The sequence below is a fragment of the Pteropus medius genome, unplaced genomic scaffold (assembly GCF_902729225.1).
Source record: "Pteropus medius unplaced genomic scaffold, Ma_sr-lr_union100, whole genome shotgun sequence".
In the NCBI taxonomy this organism is placed as follows: Eukaryota; Metazoa; Chordata; class Mammalia; order Chiroptera; family Pteropodidae; genus Pteropus; species Pteropus medius.
The window spans coordinates 13,224,108-13,247,035 of NW_024347791.1; the positions used below are offsets into that span (position 1 = coordinate 13,224,108).

General features: G+C 35.2%; 1 protein-coding gene across 10 annotated transcripts in view; it reads right to left on the reverse strand.

The window, feature by feature from the left end:
- The window catches only part of PPP1R9A (protein phosphatase 1 regulatory subunit 9A), a 262,803-nt gene that overhangs the window by 119,978 nt on the left and 119,897 nt on the right, over positions 1-22,928 (reverse strand). For all 10 annotated transcript variants that reach the window (XM_039878065.1, XM_039878061.1, XM_039878060.1 and 7 more), the window contains exon 3: positions 2,926-3,058. In XM_039878065.1, the coding sequence (XP_039733999.1) occupies positions 2,926-3,058 (133 nt within the window). The remainder of the gene's footprint in view (positions 1-2,925; positions 3,059-22,928) is intronic.

Here is a 22,928-nt window from a genome sequence, read left to right on the forward strand (position 1 = left end):
AAGAAGCTCATGCTGGTTTGGCATTCTCCCATTGCTGCTGAGATTTGCGCTTTCATTCATATGAGTGTGGGTCATTAGATTTTTTTCAGTAAACTGACAATTTTTCTACTGAATCTTGCTTGTCTCTCTTTTTTCCTGATAATTTACAAAGATGCTTAGCATAATATAGACATTAATGCTACATCATCTATAAAATTTCCTTCCCTCAAATTTATCACTTATCTATTAGCTTTGACAATACTGCCTTTAAAAGCTTAAAATTTGGGATAATGTAATTGGTCCATCTTTTCCTTTATAACTTCTGGTTTTCCATTTTGGTTAAGCCCCTCCTCCCACAAGCCTAGATGCAATATGTAGTCTTATAAATGTTCATCAAATGTCTCTATTATTTTATTTTTAATATTTAATTATTTAATCCACATAGGATTATTTTTATACATAATGTAATAAAAATGAAGGTATCCAGCCTTCTTTCAGATAGATGTTCCGTTAAGCCAGAACAATTTGTAAAGCACCCTGTTACTTCTAAATTAGAATAGGATACATGTCATATATCAAATTCTCATGCAGACTAATAACCTTCTTTGAATTTTCATTTTCATTCCACCGATCAATAGCTACGTGAATACAATTTGTTCTGATAATAGAAGCTTTACACTATATTCAGATATTTGGGAGGTTAAATCATTTTGCATTCTTTTTCATACTTCCCTTAGGTCTCTATTTTTCCATATAAATTTTAGAATTATATTATAGAATCCCTTTTCCCAATCCAACTCTCATGGCAGTTCTATTTGAATTGCAATAAATTTATTTATATATTTATATGTATCAGAGATAGAGTATAGGAGAGGCTTTACTGTATTAAGTCTTCTCATCCAAGAATATGGTATATCATTCCATGTGTTTAGATCTTACATCTTTGAAAAATATTTCTATATCTCTAAAAAATGTTTTATTTTTCCTGATTTTGAAATTTAAACAAACAAAATAATACTGAATGGCCTCTTCTGTGATGTGCTTTCCACACCCTTCAATTTCATGTTTGTAAGAATCATACATACTGTTACATGGAACTGTGGCTCCTTCATTTTTACTGCTAGGTAATATTTCATTGAATAGATATGTTGCGATTTATAGATCCTTTTCTATCATTGATGAAAATTCAAATTGTTCTCATTATTTGTTATTATAGGCAATACAATGGCCTACAGCCAAATCCAGCTTTTTCTGTATGGGTCATGAGCCAAGGATAAATTGTATAAATTTTACATTTTTAAATGAATGAAAAATGTAAGTATCACTCTTACACTCTATTTAAGATCAAATGAACGTGTCTGTTAATGGGAATAGTTAAGCTAGTCATGTTTAGTAGGACTGGTATTCTTTATATTTGTTTCATCCAAGCAATTTTACGCTTAATATTACTCACATAGTTTTCGACTATTTTCCCCTCATTCTGCTGTTTTCAACAAGTCGCTCGTCATTTCTTTCCCTCCCTGCTAATTGGGAAGTATGTGCATGATGTGTTCTTTCAATCCTTACATATCAGCACATTTCTTTCTTTTACCAGGTAAACGTTCTCTGGGATGGATGTAGGGTTCTTAGATCACCATCCTTTTCTTCTCGGCTGTGTGTGAAATTCTATGTACATCTCCCTACTTTCAGGGTTGCAGACGAGAAGTCTGATGTTAGTCTAATAATTTTGCCTTTGCAAGTACCGTTCTTTGTTCGCTTTGATTTCGGTCTGGTATTTTGTAAGATTTTCATTTTATATTTGACGATTAGGAGTTTTCCAGGCCTATGCTTAAAGTGTTGAACTTTTTTTAAGTCCTTGTAACCAACTGGCTAAGCCCTTTCAAACATGAGGTTCAGGTCTTTTTTCAGCTCAGGGAAATTTCTTTTATTATTTGTCTAATATTCTCTGTTGTTATTTCCCCTTCTGTTATCTACAATTTATATGTTGGATCTCCTTCATGATTTTTCTTGGATTTTCACTCTGTCATTTGAACTTCTGGGTCACCAGTTTGATCCCAACAACCACCATCCTTTCCTCTTCAATTCCTCTACTGAAATTTTTATTTTTTTAAAATCACTTCATTGTTGTTATTGTTAATTTGATTTAAAATGTATTTTTAAAGCCATACTTGGATATCCTTATTTGTTTTTTTGTTTCTTTTTTGTTATTCAAACTGTCATCTGTTTGTTCTGTGGTTTTCCCAAAACTCTCTGAGATGTGAGTCTTCTGATCATTAGGTCACACTGTCCAGTTCACAGATGCCCACCTTACATGATGACAAACATGAAATTCTCTGGTCCTACAGCCTCCAGTTACTACAGCAGGCTGGCTGTGATTCCAGGCAGCAAAATCAGGAGGTGGACCCTCCCTCCGTCCCCATTCTCCTTGTTCTGTTTTAGCCCCTTACCCCTCACAGATGAAGAGGATTTCACTGCCTCCATTCTAAAATCCATAATTTCCTAAAGGCCCAGCATTTCCCATATCTACACATTTGGAGTCTAACCATGACACTCTTCCTTCCTCAAAAAGCAAAACAAGACAAAAACATCCACCTGCCCTAAGTGCTCCCTCATAGCGGCTCTCTGGGCTCTCACCAGCACCTGCCCTTTGCAGGAGTACCAACCAAGCATCAGGCCTCACTCACACCTCCTTATTCCTAGCTGCCATCCTAGCCACGTAAAGTAGGTGGCTTTCAGTTGGGAGAGGACAGAATCTTTCAATCCACCATCTATACAGTATTCGTATCAACTATTTTTGAAATTTAATAATCAAAATCCTGCATGAGAATTAAAACTGGACCGAATCTTTAGGGAGAAAAAAAGGCTGTACTTATAAAAACGAAAGTCATTTCTGTATACTTAACATAACAATATAATAATATAATAAACATTGCAGAGCTCATATACCTTTCTCTAGTTCCACTGGGAAAAGTTCCAGCTTTTCTACACGCTTTTCAAGTTCATACTCAGCTGAAGCAGCCACGGGGTCAACTTCATCATTTCGCCTGTCATAGTCTTCATTGGAATATGTGCTGAAAACCTGTAGGAAGAGGTCAACAAAAAGATGATACTCCAGAAAGGATGGCTTTCTTAATTAAAAAAAAAAAAAGTAACTGCTAAGTATCCAAAACTACATACGTTAAAAATTTGTATGATGAATTTCATCTAAACAACTGCGTGGTTTTTAAAACCAATTGAGATGTTAAGAAAAGGAAAACTGAATGAGAATAAAAATAACTTACTAGTTTAAAATATGTATGAGTCATTCTACCACTTTTAATAATTTGGGAGACAACAGCAGCCAAAGAATACCAATACCATTATTTGGATAGCAATATTCATCGCTTTTTATAGAATCAGAGTATATACCATTTTAGCTACAATGCTCTGTTGGTTCCTGACAAAACTAACCTAATGTGTCTTGAAGCTACCTAAGCAAACACCACACTGACCTATGACCTATACAAGCCCAAACACTGTAGTGTGTGATTACTATAACTATATTTCAATCATCGAATCATTGAAATTGATTTTTAGTCTGTACTCTACCGGGCTGTGTTAGGGTCTCATTTGTTATCTCTTATTTTACTTGCATGTAGATTTAAATTAAATTCTCACTGAACCTTTCAATGAAATGACTACAAAAATATAGCTCTAGAGTGATAGAACGAATATGAAGGACATTGCCAGCTCTTTCTTTCCTACCTACGTCATTCAAAAGACTACTAAATGTGGCCTTCAGATGTAGCCATAAAAAATTTGGTTGTCCTTATTTCTGCTGAATTATTTGTTTTATTTGAAAAGTAACTGGAAATAGGTATACAAACCCTCACTTAACACATTAAAGAACATTTTAAAAGAAATGTATAATTCATCAAGTCCAGTTAATATGTATAATAAAAATGGACATTTTCAATTAAATGCAACAATTAAGCACCTAAACTGTGCCTGAAAAACTCCATAATGTCTCCCTAAAATCTTAAAATCTAAGAATGAGTCATTTGAATATATATATACACATAAAAAGCCGTAAATAGAAAGCAGAACAGAAGGTCAGAGATGAAAGAAATCTAGTCTATTGCCTTTGAAGCTGGCCCTGCTAGTCCAGGTGTGCTTTACATTCACATTATGGAAAAACTGGCAACTCCTGCAAGCTATATATGGTAACCTATAAACCAGGAATACATATTGCATATATAGAAGCAGATGGAGTGTGGTTTCTAATGGTATATACTTCACAAAATCATGTGATTTATAGGATTTATACCAGAATGAATTGTTTTTCTTCCTGACTTTCAACACGTTTTCATACTCTCATGCCACTCAGTCTCTACTGCATTTCTCTACCATAATAAACATTCCTGCATCAAAATGCACATTCCTAAACCATGGGGTTTGTACCTTTTTTATTAGTCCTTTCATAAAATATGCTTCCTATGCCCCTTGTATAGGACCCTCTAATGTTTTTCTTAAATTGTCAGATTTATGAGTTTCTCTTAGACAGCTCTTTTCATCTTTTACTTCTCTTATATATTTTGGTAATCACTTATTCATGTTTATTCATTCAACAAAAGTTTAGAGTATGAACTCAATGCCAGACACTGGAGAGGCACAGTCTCAAGTAGCTCACAGCTTAGTAGGAATGCAGAAATCAAAATAAACAACTACAATATAATGTGATAACTAATGTAACAGAGGAATATACCAAGTAATTCTTTTTGTTTGTGTAAGAAAAGGAAGCATTTCAAAAAGAGGGAAATATTTTAGTTCCATCTTAACAAACAAAGATTCATATATTCGAATGCAGAAGAGGTGGAATGTATATTTCAAATATAAGACCCTAGATAAAAAAAGAATCTGCATCTATCTTTTAGAAAACATTAATAGTTGAGTGGACTATAATGCAACATGCCTAGGGGAGCAAACTTTAACAATACACAAAAAACGTTAGCCAGATCTGTAACTTATACATCCTAGAAACCACTGGCAGATATATGTGGAAATTATTCCATTAATATTTGCCCCTTGTCTACTTCTGCTAATAGGTCCAAGTATGTTATTGCAGAACAAGGATTTAAATAATATTCATTCTGAAACACAGTTCAATTTTGTTAGTACATACTAAGGGAATAAATAAATGTGTGTATACATAGGTATGTATATGTGTGTATACATATATGTGTATGTCTGTAGATATACATACATATATATGCATATATATATGAAATGTAAGTATAAGAGAACTTTTTCGAGTAAATCAACACCTTCTTGACTTTCAGGATCTCAAAATACTCTGCTATTAAATGTTCTTCCCCAATCAGATTGGTTTATAAAGTTCATTTAAAGGTATGCTAAAATCAAATTAAACAAAAAACGATATGACTACATATTGGCCACATATATTACTATATCTAGCAATCAGATGATTACATCGTCATTTCTGTAGAAAAGAAATAATGTAAGATATTTTTCATTTTCAGTTTGCTTATAGTCTTGGTAAATTATGTGGGCACATAAGGAAAACCAAAAAAAAAATTTGAAAAAGGAAATCCAGAACTCATTATTTGTAGATTAAGCTATTATTTACTTGGAGAATACAAGAGATTTAACAGAAAATTTATGAGAACTAACAAGAGTTCAGGAAAGTAACATTAAAAAATGTATGTGCCAAAAGAAACCCCACAATAGCTTTAGAAAGTATAATGGAAAAGATCAAAAACTATAAAATATCCAAGAATTACTGGTTATAAATGTGCAAAAATATCCTTTTCTATAAAACTTAACCGAAGAATAAAAAAAGCTCTGAATAAGTGTAACGCCATACTGTGTTCCTGGATTAAAATCTATAATATTGTAAGACATCTGTGCTCCTAAAATACTCTGAACGTCAGTTTGTCCCATTTTAATTTATGAATTCCGTACAATCAAAATTAAAATCCCACTCACATTTTTCATGGAAACTAACGAGTTGTTTGAAAAAGAAGAATAAGGGTGAAAACAGACCCTATCAGATATTAAAACATACAATAAAACTTCATTTATTATGGCAATAGTTTTGGCCTCAGGGTAGATCTATTTTTATACTCTATTCTGTTCCACTCCTCTACTTTTCCATTCAATAAATAGTAGAGAAAGAATGAGACAGCCATCTCAAAAATATTCCTAATTCATATCATTAACAAAAGTAAAATCCAGACTGGTTAAGAACAAAAAATAAGTTATAAAGCTGTTGGGAAAAAAAGGAGAGGGGCACAATGCTTAATAGGCTCAAGAGAATCTTCCTACAAATCCACAGATCTTAGAAATACTAAAGGAAATGAATAAACTATCCGATTGAAAAAATCAATGCTATATATGATGTGCACGTGCAGAGTCACCACTTTGCGTCCCATCAACTGTGTGGTACATTGCACATGATAGCACAGTAGTGACTCTCTTTTTCTATATGGCAAGTAGAAAGTAGTGGTGAACATCACATACCACCTTAGGTAAGAAGTTAAAATTAAAACTAAGATAAAGCTGGTAAATGCCTCATCTCTCCACACACAATCTCTGTACAAAAATAAAATGCACTTATATCCCAGATTTTATTAAGCATTAGCTATATCTTACAGAGAAACAGTGAAAGCAATGCTTCTTAAACTATATATTTCATAAAATTAGGTAGAAATGTGTACCACAAAACTCAGGCTTCCTAACTTTTCTGTACCAACTGTTTTGTTATAATCATTGCCAGAGCAGTGAGGTGATGTAGCATAACGCTCCTCCTGGAATGCATCTTCAGTTCAGACAGTCTGTTAGGGGAACTATTTGACTGTTTCTTTCATGTAAAAAAAAATGAAGTATTGCTGTAACTGATGTTTTACAAAGGTGGTAATTCTATATAAAGGCAGAATTTGTTATTGAGTCTGCCCCAATACACCGATTCCTACAAATAATTGCAGGCAATCTCCTAGAGATATTGAATTTTAAGTATTTAAAAACTTATTTTCAATAACTAGCACTAATATAAAATTAAATAGATTTTACCCTGAGATTTTGTTGAGTTAAATTACTGTTGTATACGTAATATTTCATTTCTAAGTAGTCATTCTTAGTAAGTGAACATATGTTCTGTAGTATAGATCATCTAAAAGAAGGAGCTACATGAACATCAGGAAAATTAGGAAATATCTATAATTTTTAAAAATTTAGTTACAGATGGACATTTTATGATTATAAATCCACTGGGCCAAATGAATGCTCAAGGTGAACTAATATTTAAGAAAAATGGCTTTGAGAATATAAGACAAACAGATGTACTAGGTAAAGCTAAGGTCTATTTCCACTTAATTAAATATATTAACTTATTACAATTAAGGGAACTTTAAAAAAAAAAAAAACTCTAACCCTTGTATTGCTGCCAAGAAGTGAAATTTTCCATTTGTCCCAAAAATTTAACCAAATTTTGAAAAACTAAGCACTGCACTGTTAAATACACCCTTGCTACGCCCAGGCCTGAGATATCACAATGACAAGGGCAGCGACAGTTTTGTTCCACAATTCTTCTCATTAGCCTATACTTGTGGATTGATAAGAAATGGCCATTAGCACACACTCAGACCTTAGAGAAAACTCAGATTCACTCAACTGTCCACTATGAAAGCTAGAGTACTAAGAAAGCTGGCTATAGTCCACTTTCATAAAAAGTGGACCCCAAAAGAACAAGGTATAGAATGGGTACATTTTTTATCATGTATGTGGAGAACAGGAAATGAAAGTCAGAGAATCAGGTGCATCCCTTTGGCACCTTGGGTGTGAACTTGGGGATGGATGGTGACAACATACATTTATTGCCCACACAGCCTCGTAAAAAAGCGCACAGAGCTAGCCGGCAAAAGACTGAAGCTCCGGGCCTAATCCTGATGCTTATCTTCTGACTGAGTTTAAATCCTACCCATCATCTTCGGGTATAAATTTCTTCATCTGTAAAATGATGTATTTAAATTAGATATAGTATCGTCTACTGCCATGCCACCCTGAACGTGACTGATCCTGTCTGATCTCGGAAGCTAAGCAGGGTTGGGCCTGGTTAGTACTTGAATGGGAGACCAGGTGTTGTAGGCGACTTATTAAAAATAATAAACAAATAAATTAGATATAGTATCTTCCACTTTGAAAATACAGAGTGTATACAAGGGAGGCTGAAATAATACCATAATTCTGGTGAAAAAATACTTTACCAGTCCATGGAAAATATTGTAGAAAATACTGTTAATAAGAAAAATATATAAGCTTTGGAAGGGGGGCGAAGATTGACATTTTTTTGAGCATTCATTATGTACATGATAGTAAAATAAATTCTTTACTTAATCTTGTTTAATCCTACCAACATCTCTATGAAATATAAAGAGGTTATCACTATAATGTCTATTTTATAAAGGTGGGTGTATTAATAGAAATTCTCAAAATAATTACAAACATAATTGAAGAAAAACGTACTGCAAGCATAGCAACTGTCACGGATGGTACTGAAACGAAAAAAAAAAAAATAGACTAAGGACCATTTTGTGATTTAGATGATTATTTAGCCTGAAGGTTTAACTTGGAAGCTTTAAACTTAATGTTTAAATGTTAATTGTTTTAAGAATTCACCAATTCATTTATTTTTCTTTTAAATTTGTTTCTCAAATGTAATAAAAAAAAAAAAGAGAGAGTTAATCTCTACTTTTTGAGGGAGTTAGGGAAGGTCAGAACTGAATGCTTACATTCTGATCTGCTTTCATAAAGCTTATGGTTGAGCAGGGCACGTAAACCATCTCAAAAATAATTAATGTCGGAAGCTAATCATTCTAGTAGAAACTGGATTCCTTCTTCCATGTATTAGAATTATCTATCCATACTCTTTGCCATGTAACTTCACAGCCTTTTACTATGGGTGGGGTATACTTTCCTGCTACATTGATTTTGAGACGGGTGAAATGACTTGCTTTGGTCAATGGAATGTGGATGAAAGTAACGGTATACAAATTTTTAGCAGAAGCCTAAAGGAGCATCCTGTGCTTCCACGTAAACTCCCGAGCTCTTGTGATCCATGAATAACAGAGCATTAAACAATAGCTGCTTCAGCCTGGGTTCTAGAATGAGGATAGATGGAGGAGACCTGAACCTGAGAGGAAGCCTGGGGTCTAGCCTGGCCCAGCCGAGCCCCGCTTAGATCAAGGGACCTGCAGCCAACCTGCAAGCCAGGGGGCATGAGAATACACATTTCTCATAAGTCACTGAGATTTTGATATAGTTCGTTATCAGCAAAATGTGACTAATATAGTTCTCCAACTCTTGATAGCAGGAGTCATTTTTCATCTTTTCAAACTGTAGAATATTATAACTGACTAAAGAGAATTAATGCATTGCTTCAAAGAAACTTATTTGACTACACTTGTACAAATTAAATATCATGGAGATTTTTTTTTTTAAATCAATGCTACAAACTTCCAGACAACAAAATATACTATTATGAAGTTATAAGAAAAGTCAAATATTAACAGAAAATATTGCCAAATATCAATATGAATATCAATAATATATAAAAGGCTTTATCCACTCAAAGAACTGCGTATACAAGTAGAGAAAAGGAAATTGAGAATTCAACAAAGAAATACTAATGTTCGATAAATTATGTAAAAATGCTCAACTTCATTAAAAGTTAAGCTAATGTAAATTATAACAAAGAAATCCCATGCAGTCACCCATAAGAATGGTTTTTTAAAAAAAGGACTGTAACATCCAGGGATTGTAAGAATGTAGAAAAAAGAATACTCTCAGAAAAGCAGGGAATAAAAGCGCAATCTGATAATAGCTATCAAGATTTTAAATGTAAATACCTTTGACCTAATAATGCTACATCTAAATATTTATACAGAGATATTTGGAAGTGTGAACAAAGATGTATGTGCAAAGAAGTTCATTACAGCACTATTGTAATAGCCCAAAGTGGGAAATTATCCAAATGTCCACGGAAAAAAATATATAAATGTCTTAATTATGACATATACAAATATGTGATTTTATGCAATGATTTAAAAGATCTATCTCTATTGACATAAAAGACTCTGAAATATATACACTAAGAAACCAAAAAAGCACATTATAGATATGTCTGTTCTCTATCTATATCCATCCATCCATCCATCCATCCATCTAATTTAATCTAATCTAATCTATCTATTGTCCCAGTTGGTATGATCTCAGTTTTAGTCTAAAGACCTCCTAAATTCTCTAGTTATGTAGCTCTTGCCAAATTGCAAAACCACTCTAAGCCTGTTTGCTAAGGTACTCTGACAAGTATCCTGCATTTGCAAAATGGCTATTATAATAATAATGCCAACTCCATAAAGGTGTTGTAAAATGAAATGAGATAATCTGTGTAATCGTGCTTGCTTCAATATGGAGTGAGGGAAAGCTTTCCCAGACTAATATGGAGAACAATATTTCCCCTGATACCGACACTCACCTCATACTCTTGTTATAAATGTTCTGAATATCTCATCCACTATGATGCTTAATGCTCTTGAAACAAAAATCTACATAATTAACTTGATATTATAATGTAGATTAGCTGCCAAATCCTGTGTCCAGAGCTATGCACTGTCATTATCTAATGGCTCATCACCTGCTATGCTTTGTTTTCCCTTGGCCAGGAAGAGCCTCAGAGATTAAAGGAAAGTTGACCTAGGTAAATACTTCGCCTTTCATCAACAGGGTCTTTATTGTTTCAGTATTCTTACAATAGTTCTACCATGTTTAATTATTACTGTAACTGCTTTGCAAAAAATAGGGACAGTCAATTAATCAAATAATAATCAAAGCCTTGTCATACTATTACTGCCTTACAAAAAACTCTAAAGGCCAATAGCACCCTGGGACTTATATAATATTCAACACCATCGAGATATATATATTCGGTTCAGTCACCTTCGTATTGTTCCTGTGTTATCCAACTGAGAAAAGCAAACAAAAGTATGTTTAAATTTAAGACTTCTTGTTTTGGAGCCAACAAAGGATATTCTGTTCCTTGATCAAAAGAAACAAAACAAGACCTTGTCCCTTGCTTGGCAGCAGAGGCAATCTTTCAGGGGTAACAAGTTTACAAATCTAGTTAGCAATGACATTTCTGACCCAATAACCCAAGGCTATAAAAAATAAAGTTAAAATTAGCTTATTATAGGAGTTCAACTAGAATCATTCTCTTTCCCATTTCTGATCATTCAAGCTAAACTTTTTCAAAATAAGAGCAACACTTTTTCAAAAAGGAGAAAAAAACTTATTTCCTTTGCTTCTTTATGACATATTTTCTTTAATCAACGCAAATCAAAATAAATTCAGGATTTTCTGTAAATATTGACTGGGAGGAATCTCCTACAATGCTTCCACAAGGTCTCAATTCCGCCTTTCATCCGGGTTTCACTTCATCTTCTCGACACATCAAAGATGGAAAATGTTCCAGGTGCTAGCATGCTGCATTTCAGATGATGGGCTGGCACAGCATGCTCCTGGAGATAAGCCAAGCATTCACATGCTTCCGCAAATAAGCCCCACTTATCACAAGCTTCCTTGGTGCAACTCTGACTCACCTTCACATGATTTTAGCAGCTCTCCTAAAGAGATTAAATTGAAACTAAGAGAAAGCATGGAGATGATAGTCCTTATCTTGAAGTTCTAAAAAGAAATCTGGTGATAAACTATTCTCAGAAAGGAGGATCCTGACAGCCTTGAAACAATGTATCACCAGAACTTCAGCTTCCTTTCCTTCCCCCAGAACCAAGGCCAGTTCACTGATTTACGGAATCATTTTCTTAATGCCTAGCGTGTGCCAGGGAGTATATTAGGTCCTGTCGGAAACCAATGTAAACCAAATTGGATTTCACAATTATCAGGCATTTGGGGGTAAACATGACATTCTCCAAAGATTCTAAATAGGTGAGGGCTTTCTGCTGCATATAATAGCATTAGCAAGCAGGATGGTACAAATACAGACTCACAGCTCTATCTTACAAGCTCAGTAAAGTCCCAGATGTCTGTCCTTAAAGTATTCTGACAAGTAACCTGCATAAAGGTATACTTAAAGCAGTCGTGACAATATTCTACAGTATTATGTCTAACCTTCTAATCCGATCACTCGACAGAAGCCTACGTATTATAAAACAAGACCAAATGCATACTGGAGTTAGATGTTACTCCAAAAGCTGTTAGCTTGCTGGCCTTCTCTGACTTGAAGCCCATTAACATTAAATATTTCTGAGGCTAATCCACATATTTCCAATGTCACTCATTTCACCAATTACTAGTAACATCCTTAAAGTTAATAAACTTTTTTTGTGCAGATTTAAAGTACCTAGCTCTGGAGTACAGACTTCTAATTAGGGTCTTTCAAATACTAATTAATCCTAGAATAAGAATTTGTGATTGGTGTACCTGGAATGCTAACTGAAGGCTTCTAAAACAAAGTTACACCCATAAATATTGTGATGTGTATGCTTAATTGGAAGTAAATTACAGACAGTATAAAACTATATAAAGATTATCTTTAACTCTTGTATCAACTGATCCAGTAAGGCAGAAAAAAGAGACTGCTTATTTTTCATATTTTCACCTGAGAAATTTGAAGCTCAGAGAACAATGGTGCATATAAAGATAATTAATGAAGACAAAGTCTAGAAGGACAAAAGGTGTATTTCACTAATTGTCAGCCCAGTGGTTTCATGGATAACTAAAGAACAGGAAGTGGACAAACATACTCTACACAATGGGAGGTAAAAAGCAGGCTAGCTCGAAAGGCAACACTCAGAAACCCATATCTGTCAGAGTTCTCCATAGAAACAGAACCAAGAGGATGTGTGCAAATGTAGATGTGTACCATATACACACGTGTGTGTGTGTCTATAAAATTACTTCTGTATTTATAACAAGCTAGATTTATTTTAAGGAATTGGCTCACACGATTACAGAGGCTGACAAATCCAAAATCTGCAGGCCAGTAGCAGAGATCCAGGGAAAAGTTGATCCTGTAGTTCAAGTCCAAAGGCAGGCTCCCAACAAAATTCTCTCTTCTTCATGGGAAGTCAGTCTTTTTCTAGTAAGACCTTTAATTGGTTGGATGAGGCCCACTCTGCTAGAGGGCAATTTGCTTTACTCAAAGTCCACCAATTTAAATGTTAATCTCATTCAAAAACACCCTCTCAGAGACAGCTAAAATAATGTTTGGCCAAATATCTAGCCACCATGGCCCAGCCAACTTGTCACATAAAATTACCATCACATATCTCTTAAAATAGAATATTCTCTGGTTCCAAAAACTAGTCTCTTGACATGTGACAAAGATGATCATATCTTGATAGTGGTTTTTCTCATATCATCTGGAGCAAATTTCTATTTCCCCAGACCTATTTGTAGAATGTATACAAAATCCATAATAAAATCAAATATACATTTTTTTTTTTTTTGTATTTTCAGTGGCACCGACCACTTCATAAGTGTATATAATCAACGACCAAATATGGAGGGTGTAAACTCTCTGAATTTAAAAAAGCAATGGTTGACTCTGTGGATAGTTATATATACGAAGACATTTAAAGAAATAATATTTCAACCTAAGTGGAGTTTTTTATTAAGGTCAAATATACAGAAATTATCAATGAAATAAAAAGATTAGATTTATTTATTATATTAGATCTATCTCTCTTCATTGTGACAAAACAGAATTCAAATATAATTAGTATAATTTAGCTGTAAATAAGTGTTGCTGAAGTACTTGAAAAGTTTTAAAAGTGAGTTTAATACTTCTTCGCAGTTTATGCCATTAAAGTAATCAAAAAATTTTATCATAAATAAATGTAAACTTAGCTTATTCTAAATTTAGAGAAATTCTAAGACAGTTAAGCCCAAATTAGTTTGTTTTTCCAGTACACAGTTCAACAGAAAACTGAGTGATCTCACTGATGCTCATGTTTTTCACAGCATTTTTTAAATTATTATATACAATTAAACATATCTGTGAGAAATTAGCAATGTTCTCTTTCAGCTCAACCAGACTTTTAGTTTAAATTGGAGACATATGCTTTACAAACTGACTAGTGGCCAGCATGAAATAAACTGGTGGCCTCTGTCCATTTTCCACTGGACAGGTGTCATCATCACAGAAAAATTGAACTTGCACCAATGGGCACCTTTTTGTGTGGGGGTGGGGATGGGGTCATCTCCTAAAAGAAATAACTGACTTCTCTTTCATGGAAGTTAATACTCTTGTACAGATGCAACGGGATGAGTTAGTAAGTCAGGATCTGTTCTAGTATTTGTCTTAGCAGTTGGTATTATTTCTTTTTTTCACTGCCAAAGCTAGCTGTGTTTCTAAAGGCCTGTGGAGGGAGATTATCCTGAATTGTCTGAATAGAAAAATAGATGAAGGGGAGTACTACAGTATGTGTGGGTGATGAGGTTCAAGAGGAGAAAGGGGACACTGGCCACACCTTCTCTTGAGGCTGAGAAGCAAAAGTGAAACTTTTCTAAGGCTTAGAAGTCCTTTAGGTATAGAAATTTATACTCTCCCATGACAAGCACCCAAGGATGACCTCTGATGGGAGGGCTAAGGGGGTATCATGAGAACTGAATATTAAACTCTAAGGTCTTGAGAACCTTGAAAAGAGCACTTCTGGCCCAATATGTTTCCTAGAGACAGAGTAAAATGGCCTCTTGAAGAGGACTTGACCATTTGTTCAAGAAGCTCATAGAACAGTCTGAGTTAAAGGATAGGGGCTCCTAAGATAAAAGAACTGTATAAAACTCCCAGCGTGGTAGAAGAAAATGCAAAAACGTAAATGAGGCTGAAATAAGAGCCAAACAAGTGGGTGAGAATCTCAAGAAGGTTAACTTTAGTCCACTGGAAGACAGTAACATGATACAAAGCATCCTAGTTTTGGGTGAACTAAAATTGCTTCCTGCTCCTCAGATGAAATGAGTTGATGGCCAGACTCCACACACCAACTGTGATGATCTTTCATGTGTCAACTTGACTAGGCTACAGGTTCCTATTATTTAATCAAACACTAATCTAGGCATTCCTACAAGATATTTCGTAGATGTGATTAAAATCCAAAATCAGTTAAGTAAAGGAATTTACCCTAGTTAATCTGAGTGGGCCTGATTCAAACGCCTGAAGAGCAGACAGAGCTGAGGCTTTCGGGAGGAAAAGAAATTTTGCCTGTGGACAATAGTTTCAGCTTGTTAAAGAGTTCTACCCTCGCTCTCATTTTAAAGGTTTGCCCTTCAGATTTTGGAACTGTTACCCAGCCCTTACATTTGCATAAGCCAATTCCTTGCAATAAATCTCTTAACATATATTTTCTTCTGGTTCCGTTTCTCTGGTTGAGCCCTGACTAATATACCAAAACTTCAAGTCTTCCTCACAGGACAAAGCATGGTTATTCAGAGCACTGGCTTACGAAGCACTGACTGTGGCCCACAGGGGCTTATGAAATCAATCGAATGGGTCATGAATAGCATTGAGAAAAGTTAAACAGAAAAGAACAGAAAAGAAAACATCAATGTTCACTACAAGTAGAGTAAGAGTATTCATTATACTTTAAAACTTTCAGTTTCAAATAAACACATGAATATACACATGTGTATGTACCATGTCTTAATTTAAAATGGTTATGATCTGCAGACTACAGAAACAGTACACTTAAGAAACAATTTTAAAAAATTTAATCCACATAGAGAATTCCCATTTAGTTTACACTCTATTCTAAAAGTCAAAATAGGCAATATAAGCTTCTCAAACTACTGAGCCCATGAATGACAACAGATGCAGAAATAATCACCCTTCACACTTTCTCTCTATCTTGAGCCATCAATTCTTATTTCAAATTCTTATTGATTACCAGCTCAGTGGTTGGACTGTGGTCATTACTGGGAATACTTAATCTATCTTAGACCTGTGACTATAACTAGCATAAGAGGTGTAATAGAGGGATGAGGAGGATGCTACGGGAGCACACAGTGGAGACATGTAAGTCTGCCTAGGAGAAAGGGGAGGAGTAGTAAGCAAGGATTCCCAGAAAGATCCTGAAAGCAAAGACTTCAGGCAGTTATGGTTAGTATGAGCAAATAATAAGGGGGTAAGGGAAGGTATGTGAAAAGCTTTCTTGGAAAAACAGTAACGTGCAAGATAGGAATAAGAAAGAAGAGCAGAATTACAGAACAGGAAGTAATCCAATATGGCCAAAATTGGAGTGGCGAATGAATGGTGGCAGATGGGACAAAAGTGTGTAGGGAGAGCTTTAAGACACATGGTCTGTTGTGTAAATAAAATTCACATGCTCAAACCCTGAAGGAGAATGAGAATTCATGAAGAATATTAGAGGGGACCAGAACTGGAAGAAGAGAACTGAGCTAGAAGCTCTAGGGATTCTCTATCTTCACCCCTTTCAGAGGAGTTGGTGGAAGCACAGGCCCTCAAGGTACTAAGGGACTGTCCCCAAAGTGTACCTAGTGGTGTGTGGCCAGTTGTTCAAACAACAGCAGAAGGAAGGCAGGAATATGGCACTCTGCCCTTGCACAAGGACTGGAAAGCAAAAAAGAGCAGAGGCATCGGAAGGAACATGAGTAAACCGAGGTAGTGAGAACTGAAGCTCCTCTTTCGAGGTCAGCCAAGACAACAGAGGTATGTGAGGGACAACAGCAATAAAAGATCTACCTCTGCTGACTATATCTGCAATGTTTTTAAGGTGAAATTATGTAGAAATCACGAAAGGTAAAGACCTATTTAAAATCCTGCACTTAACTAGTGTGCTGGTCTCTGGAAGAGAATCTGTTCATGAAATTTATCACCATCTACCCGGGGTCAAATAATAAACACAGGTGTGCAATTTTCTAAAATCTCAGGTTCAAATCCTGACAAGGCTTAAAACAAACAAAAAAACAACAAAAAATCTTTTAGCAAGCATTTCTAGCACCAACTAAAACCTACATAACCAACTGAAAATTTTAATTTTCATAAAGGTCATGAGTAAAATATGCCTAATTTTTAAACTCTGCAAGCTGAGGCCAGACATCACATGGTGGGAAAAAAAAAACCTAAAAAACAAGACTGAAACACAAATAACCCATTGTTAGAAAATGCACATATACATGAGGACACTGATGCTATAATACAAGGCCGAGCTTGTAATCCTAAGACTAGACGCAAAAGGAACTCTTCTGGACGGCTGTGATCCAATGTTAAAATTAATCACGATAGCCCACAAAGCAGGAAAGACTCTGTTGTAAACAAACTGTCCCTTCCATTTAGACCTCTCCAAGAACTAGACTCAAATGTAACTGACTGATTCTGGATCATCATTAAAAATGTCAACATACGTTATATCTACAAATGCCTCTCTTATTTATAGGCAAAACCTAAAAGGCAGGAGTGCTTTACAGTAAACATGATAATCAGCAATCTTTGTCAAAACATGTGGAGGACAATGCTGTCACATTATTCTTGGTGTCTGAGGTGAAAGCTGCCACCATTTCTATTACCACAGGATTAATGGTCAAATCTGGGAATCACTCACCCTCGAATCACACTAACTTTGACCTCATATATCTTGTAACAGAAATAATTGCTTTGTGAATACCATGTGAACTGCTGCGCTTCTTAAATTCAATTGTCCCCACAACCTCAGAAACTGTCCATAAAAAAGAAGATGCCAGTAAAGCTAAGTGGTGATTTGTTAAAAACAGGTGAACACTCTGTAAACAGAGAAGATGCAACAATCACTGCTACCTGGATCCCTGATTCCATACAGACAGTCCACACTTCCCGACCAGTTCGATGATTTCACAGCACCTGAAACTTAAAGTGCCCCAAAACAAAACTGTCATCTACCTCCTGTAAGGTCTCTCCCGTTTAATGACGACTGGGTCATGTGGGCTTGAAAAGGCAGTCAGTCATAAAACAAATCTGCCTCTTCCTTTCCCCACACACACTCACTTAAAATTAGTCAAAATCTCCTGTTGATTCTCTTTAAAAGGATTCTTGTTCTCTCCTTCCCATTCCCCTCACTGCTCAGATCCCTAATAATTGACTTATCCTGCAACATATTCATTGATTTCTGCTCTCCTACAACTTACTATTCACCACATCTAAGTACCACTCCTAAAGTGTGTTTGAATCATGGCGCTGTGTGTCAGGAACAGAGTTGGGAAACGAGATTGGGGTGGGAAACAAAAAGAGTGAATTTATAAGAAATAACTGCACTTCGTCTGCATAGCTCTTCTGTACTTTCCAATTTGTAATGACCAAGTATTATTTTCTAATGGGGGTAGAGTGGGGAAGACACTCTAAAATGCCTCCTAATGTTCTCCATTCCCTCAAGCATAAGCCCAAATATTTCAGAAAGACATCAAAGTTCTCCAAGACCTGCCTCCAGACTAAACGGCCAGCCTCTACTCAACACTACTTCTTTTCACTCCCTTCATTCTCTGAGGAGTTGGCAGCAGGAATTTAAAAGTATCTCAATTGTGGTTAGACAGTGAATTTAAATATGTAAATATATAAAAGTAGTTGGCTCCCTTTGTAATCGTGAGTGAGCGGCACCTGTCCCTAGGTAATCTGGAGTAGCAGATTTGCTGATTAAAATCCAGCCGTCACTTTTACGGTTTTGCATTCTGGTCACGGTGGTCTACCCATGAGAAATTTTGTTTGATGGTGCCTGTCCTCTCTCAAACCATAAAGAACCACAAACAATCCAGTGTGTGAGTGCTCAAGTCTCTGTTCCCATGTCATCTCCACCTGCCACACCGACATCAGGAAAGTAAATGAGTGTGCCTTGTGTTCTAAATTTTATGTACTCAAACGACTATTTGTCTCTTGTGACTTAACTTGATGTAGCCAAAGCACTTAGCAGCAAAGTTTAACACAAAAGAAAATTGTGTCTCACCCTTTCATTTTGGAAGAAACAAAAACACTGTTTTAAAATATCAGACTCAATTTGTCCAATATTTTAGAGACTCATTAGGACAATATCCTCCAACATTCGATCACTTCCTTCTCCGAACTCCTTGAGTATTCTATCAGCCATTAGTACTTATAGCCTGCCTTTTATTTGGTAATATTATATGCATTTAAATCGCATCATTATCTAGCATCTTCAACAAAAAGACTAGTGTCTCATTACCCACTGCACTGCCAACATCTGACACTGTGCTTGACATAGGATACTGAGTCAACAGATGTTTGTTGATGGAACTGCCTTATGAGGGAGACTGAAAAATGCATTTCTTTTGGAAATTCCATAACTAAAATTCCCTTGAATAGATGATCCATTCATTCATTTAAGTTTTCTAGATAAGCTGGCAACACAAGCAAAGGAATCTTCCTCACTGTCTAGTCTACCCTGCTGGCTTCCACTACAAGCTCAGGCATTTAAGCAGCAGCTACAGGCAGCATAAAAATGCAAAACAGAGAGTCAACCCTTAATGAAAAAGTAGTATCAGACCCAGGATAGAAAAGGCTGATCCTATGGTGGTTGGGCCTATTCCAATGCTGGCTCTTTCCACTCCTTTCTTACTGTATATAATGTAAATATATATATATATATCAATTAGCTCCCATCAGCAATACTGAAAAGAAGATTTCAACAGAGACCATTAGGTAGACCATGAGGAGAACCTACCTACTCTGTTTACAGGCAAATAGCAGACCTAAATGAACCTTCCCCTCAATTTTGTTCAAAAAGATCTAAACAGAGAAATAATGACAGGTAGGTAATAATGATGAAATGAGAAAGAGGAGGGTAAGTGTAGCTACCATTGAGTGACTCTTCTGAGATAAGTGTCTCAAATGAATCTCATAATGGTCCTATTTTGCAGATCAGTAAACTTCAGGTTCATAGATGACAGGTAGTTTGCCCAAAGACACATGAAAATATCTAAGTGACAACCAAAAGCCAAGCTCAGGTCTGGATGAATTAGAAGTTCACACTCTTTACCCCATTCCATACCACTTTAGAAGAGGAAGCATATTAAAAACACCAAAATATATAAACACACACACATACACGCATACATACCACACAACTGCAAAGGGCTGATAAATAGGGGGAAAACTTCAAACTTACTAGTAACTAAAGAGATGCAAAGTAACTAAGTATTTTTCATCTACAAAGATTTAAAACCAGGCAAAGGGATAGATGAACCGTTGCTCTGTAATACACTGTGGATAAAGTGAACTGGCATAACTTTCTGGAAGGCAATATGTTAAAAATCTTTAAAACTTTAGTATCAATTGACCTAATAGATTCTAAGGATTTAATCTAACGAAATCATAGATATACAGAAATATTTATGTACGCTGACACTAATCAGTATTATTTACAAAATTTGAAGCAATCTAAATGTCCAAAAAAAGGAAGCATGAATAAATAATGGTATATCCATAAGATGCAACTCACCAATGCTCTCAGATGTACCATAGTAATCATGCTCTGTGAGATTGCTTAATGATACAAAAAATGTTCAAATACATGGTATGTGAAAAGATAACACCACATGTGCACACACAGAATATGAATGATCCTAATTTCTGGATAATCCTAGTGTGCAGAAATTATTACATAATTTCAGATGTATGTATATACATACAGATGTAATAATTTCTGGATACTAGGATTATAAACAATTTTATTTTCTTTATATTTTTCTGGCTTTTTATAAAATATAAGATCTTTGGTAAATAAATAAAAAATATTAAATGTTATTTTAAAAGCATTCATTACTAAATCTTGAATGATTGATGAGCATAAGTCTTTCCACATACTGTAAAAGGAAGTTTGCCAGGCTACATATTAATTTAAAATATACTGTAATAGCACTTCCAGTGTTAACTAATATAGCGATAACTGATACCTGCAATGATGAGACTAAGGAACAGAAAGACCTTGCGGTTTATAAAACTTAAATGCAACATAAAATCATTATAATTTTTTTATGTAATAAGCATATTTGAGCCAAGCAGTTTAGAAACTATGCTTTACAGCTAAGGTATCACTGACCAAAAGAAAACACATTTTTGAGTTTTGACATTAAATACTAAACACTACCAAAGCCTGATCCTCAATAACAAAGAACTAGATCCCATTTCTTATCAAGATAGCTTAGTTACTACAACACTCTGGTTTAATTCCTCATATGCTTAGGAAGTCAACTGTATATTCTCTCCTTTTAGACATTTGTCTCCATGGAAAAACACTGCTCACGCTGAGCAAAAAAATTAATATAAGCTTCAGTTACAGTTTTCAGAGCTTAGTTCACAATGGCTTTGTGTGTATATGTTTATATGGAATGATTTTTTTCATCATATGAAAACAGAAGACTGGTCCCTTGACATCTATAGATAAGTATGCCATCCTAGTTAGTCTGAAGAATAACTTCATTTAAATCCCAGTAAAATTATAAATTAGTTTAGCTCTGAAAAAAAAAATAGCTTCTGATGTATATAATCACAGAATTTTACAACCAGAAGGTATCTTGGCAACTGCCCAAATAGGGATGCAAATAAACATCACACACGCTATTCTCCCTCCTTCTTGTGATAGACTAACCAGGTGAATAATGTGAGCTAAGTCCAGCCATCTTCCCAGCATTCTTCAGTGCAGTCACCACTAATTGATCAAGTTATGGGAAGGAGAAAACAAACATATTTGCCATATCTGGTCTAATCTCTTATTTAGTTTCAGGAGAGGCAATCCAAGATCATACAATCAACCCTGATGTTAGGACAATAATTTCCAGATGTGTCATAGGGTATTCTTGATACTACCTTGTATTTCTTCAGAATGGTTCTCTATAAAAAAGAAAAGTAGCAAAATAAGTCCTTTTGCAAGAACCAGATTGAGCCCTCCTCAGAAAACAATTCTAATTTGGATGTCACAGTTATACTTCACATATAAGTTTTATGTGTTAAAAAAGCATTTGAAAAAATATATATTAAAAATAACAATAGTTGTTTTAAGGTAGCTGAATTATTGCTTTATTATCTTTAATACTCTCATATTTTGGTTTTCTATACAAAAAATGAGAATGAGGAAATCACTTAATTTTCTATTGAAAAAGCAATGCATTAACATTCCTACTTATAAATAGATGTCGGCACGGTGACTCAGAAGATCTGCTCTTCCACTTGCGTTATCTTAAGTAAGTTGACCTTTTTAGGCCCACATTTTCCCCATTTGTAGAAATGAGAGGAGTGAAGTAAATGGTGTTCAAGATCACTTTCACTCTGGAATTATGAAACTATACCTATAATAAATCTAGCATAAAATTCCATTAAATGTTTTCTAGTCATAGCGATGCCACTGACCAGGAGAAAAGGAACCACCTTAACCCTGGCTTTACTTTTCACGGGAAGGGACATCAATTAGTGTATGTCCCCAGCACTCCCTCACTCATGCACACCACCCGGGCTGGTCCTTTAGGGATAAGAAACTAGGCCTCTATAATCCTGCTCTTCTCTTTTGAAAAAGGGCTGTCTGCAGAGAGCCTACATTCTGGTCTGCTCCTCTGTTGTAATTTTTAGGGATTTCTCTTGGGCTATGGTCTTTCAGTGTCAGCAGGGACTGAGTGGGTAAAGTCTAATTTTGGAGTTCAGAATTTAGGAAGCCCACTGTTCCTGCAGATCTAGGCTACATCCTCATGCCCAGTATTCAGCAGGGAATACTTTGATCTCTATGGCTATAACTTTTATTAAGTTATCTCCCAAGTGGTCCAGAATTTATCAAGGAAGAGGAATTGTTCAAGCTCTAAACTTCAAAAAAAAAACAAAAACAAAAAACAAAAAAAACAGTTTGTTCTAGAACACAGGCAATTATTAGTGTAGTTGATCCTCTTCTATC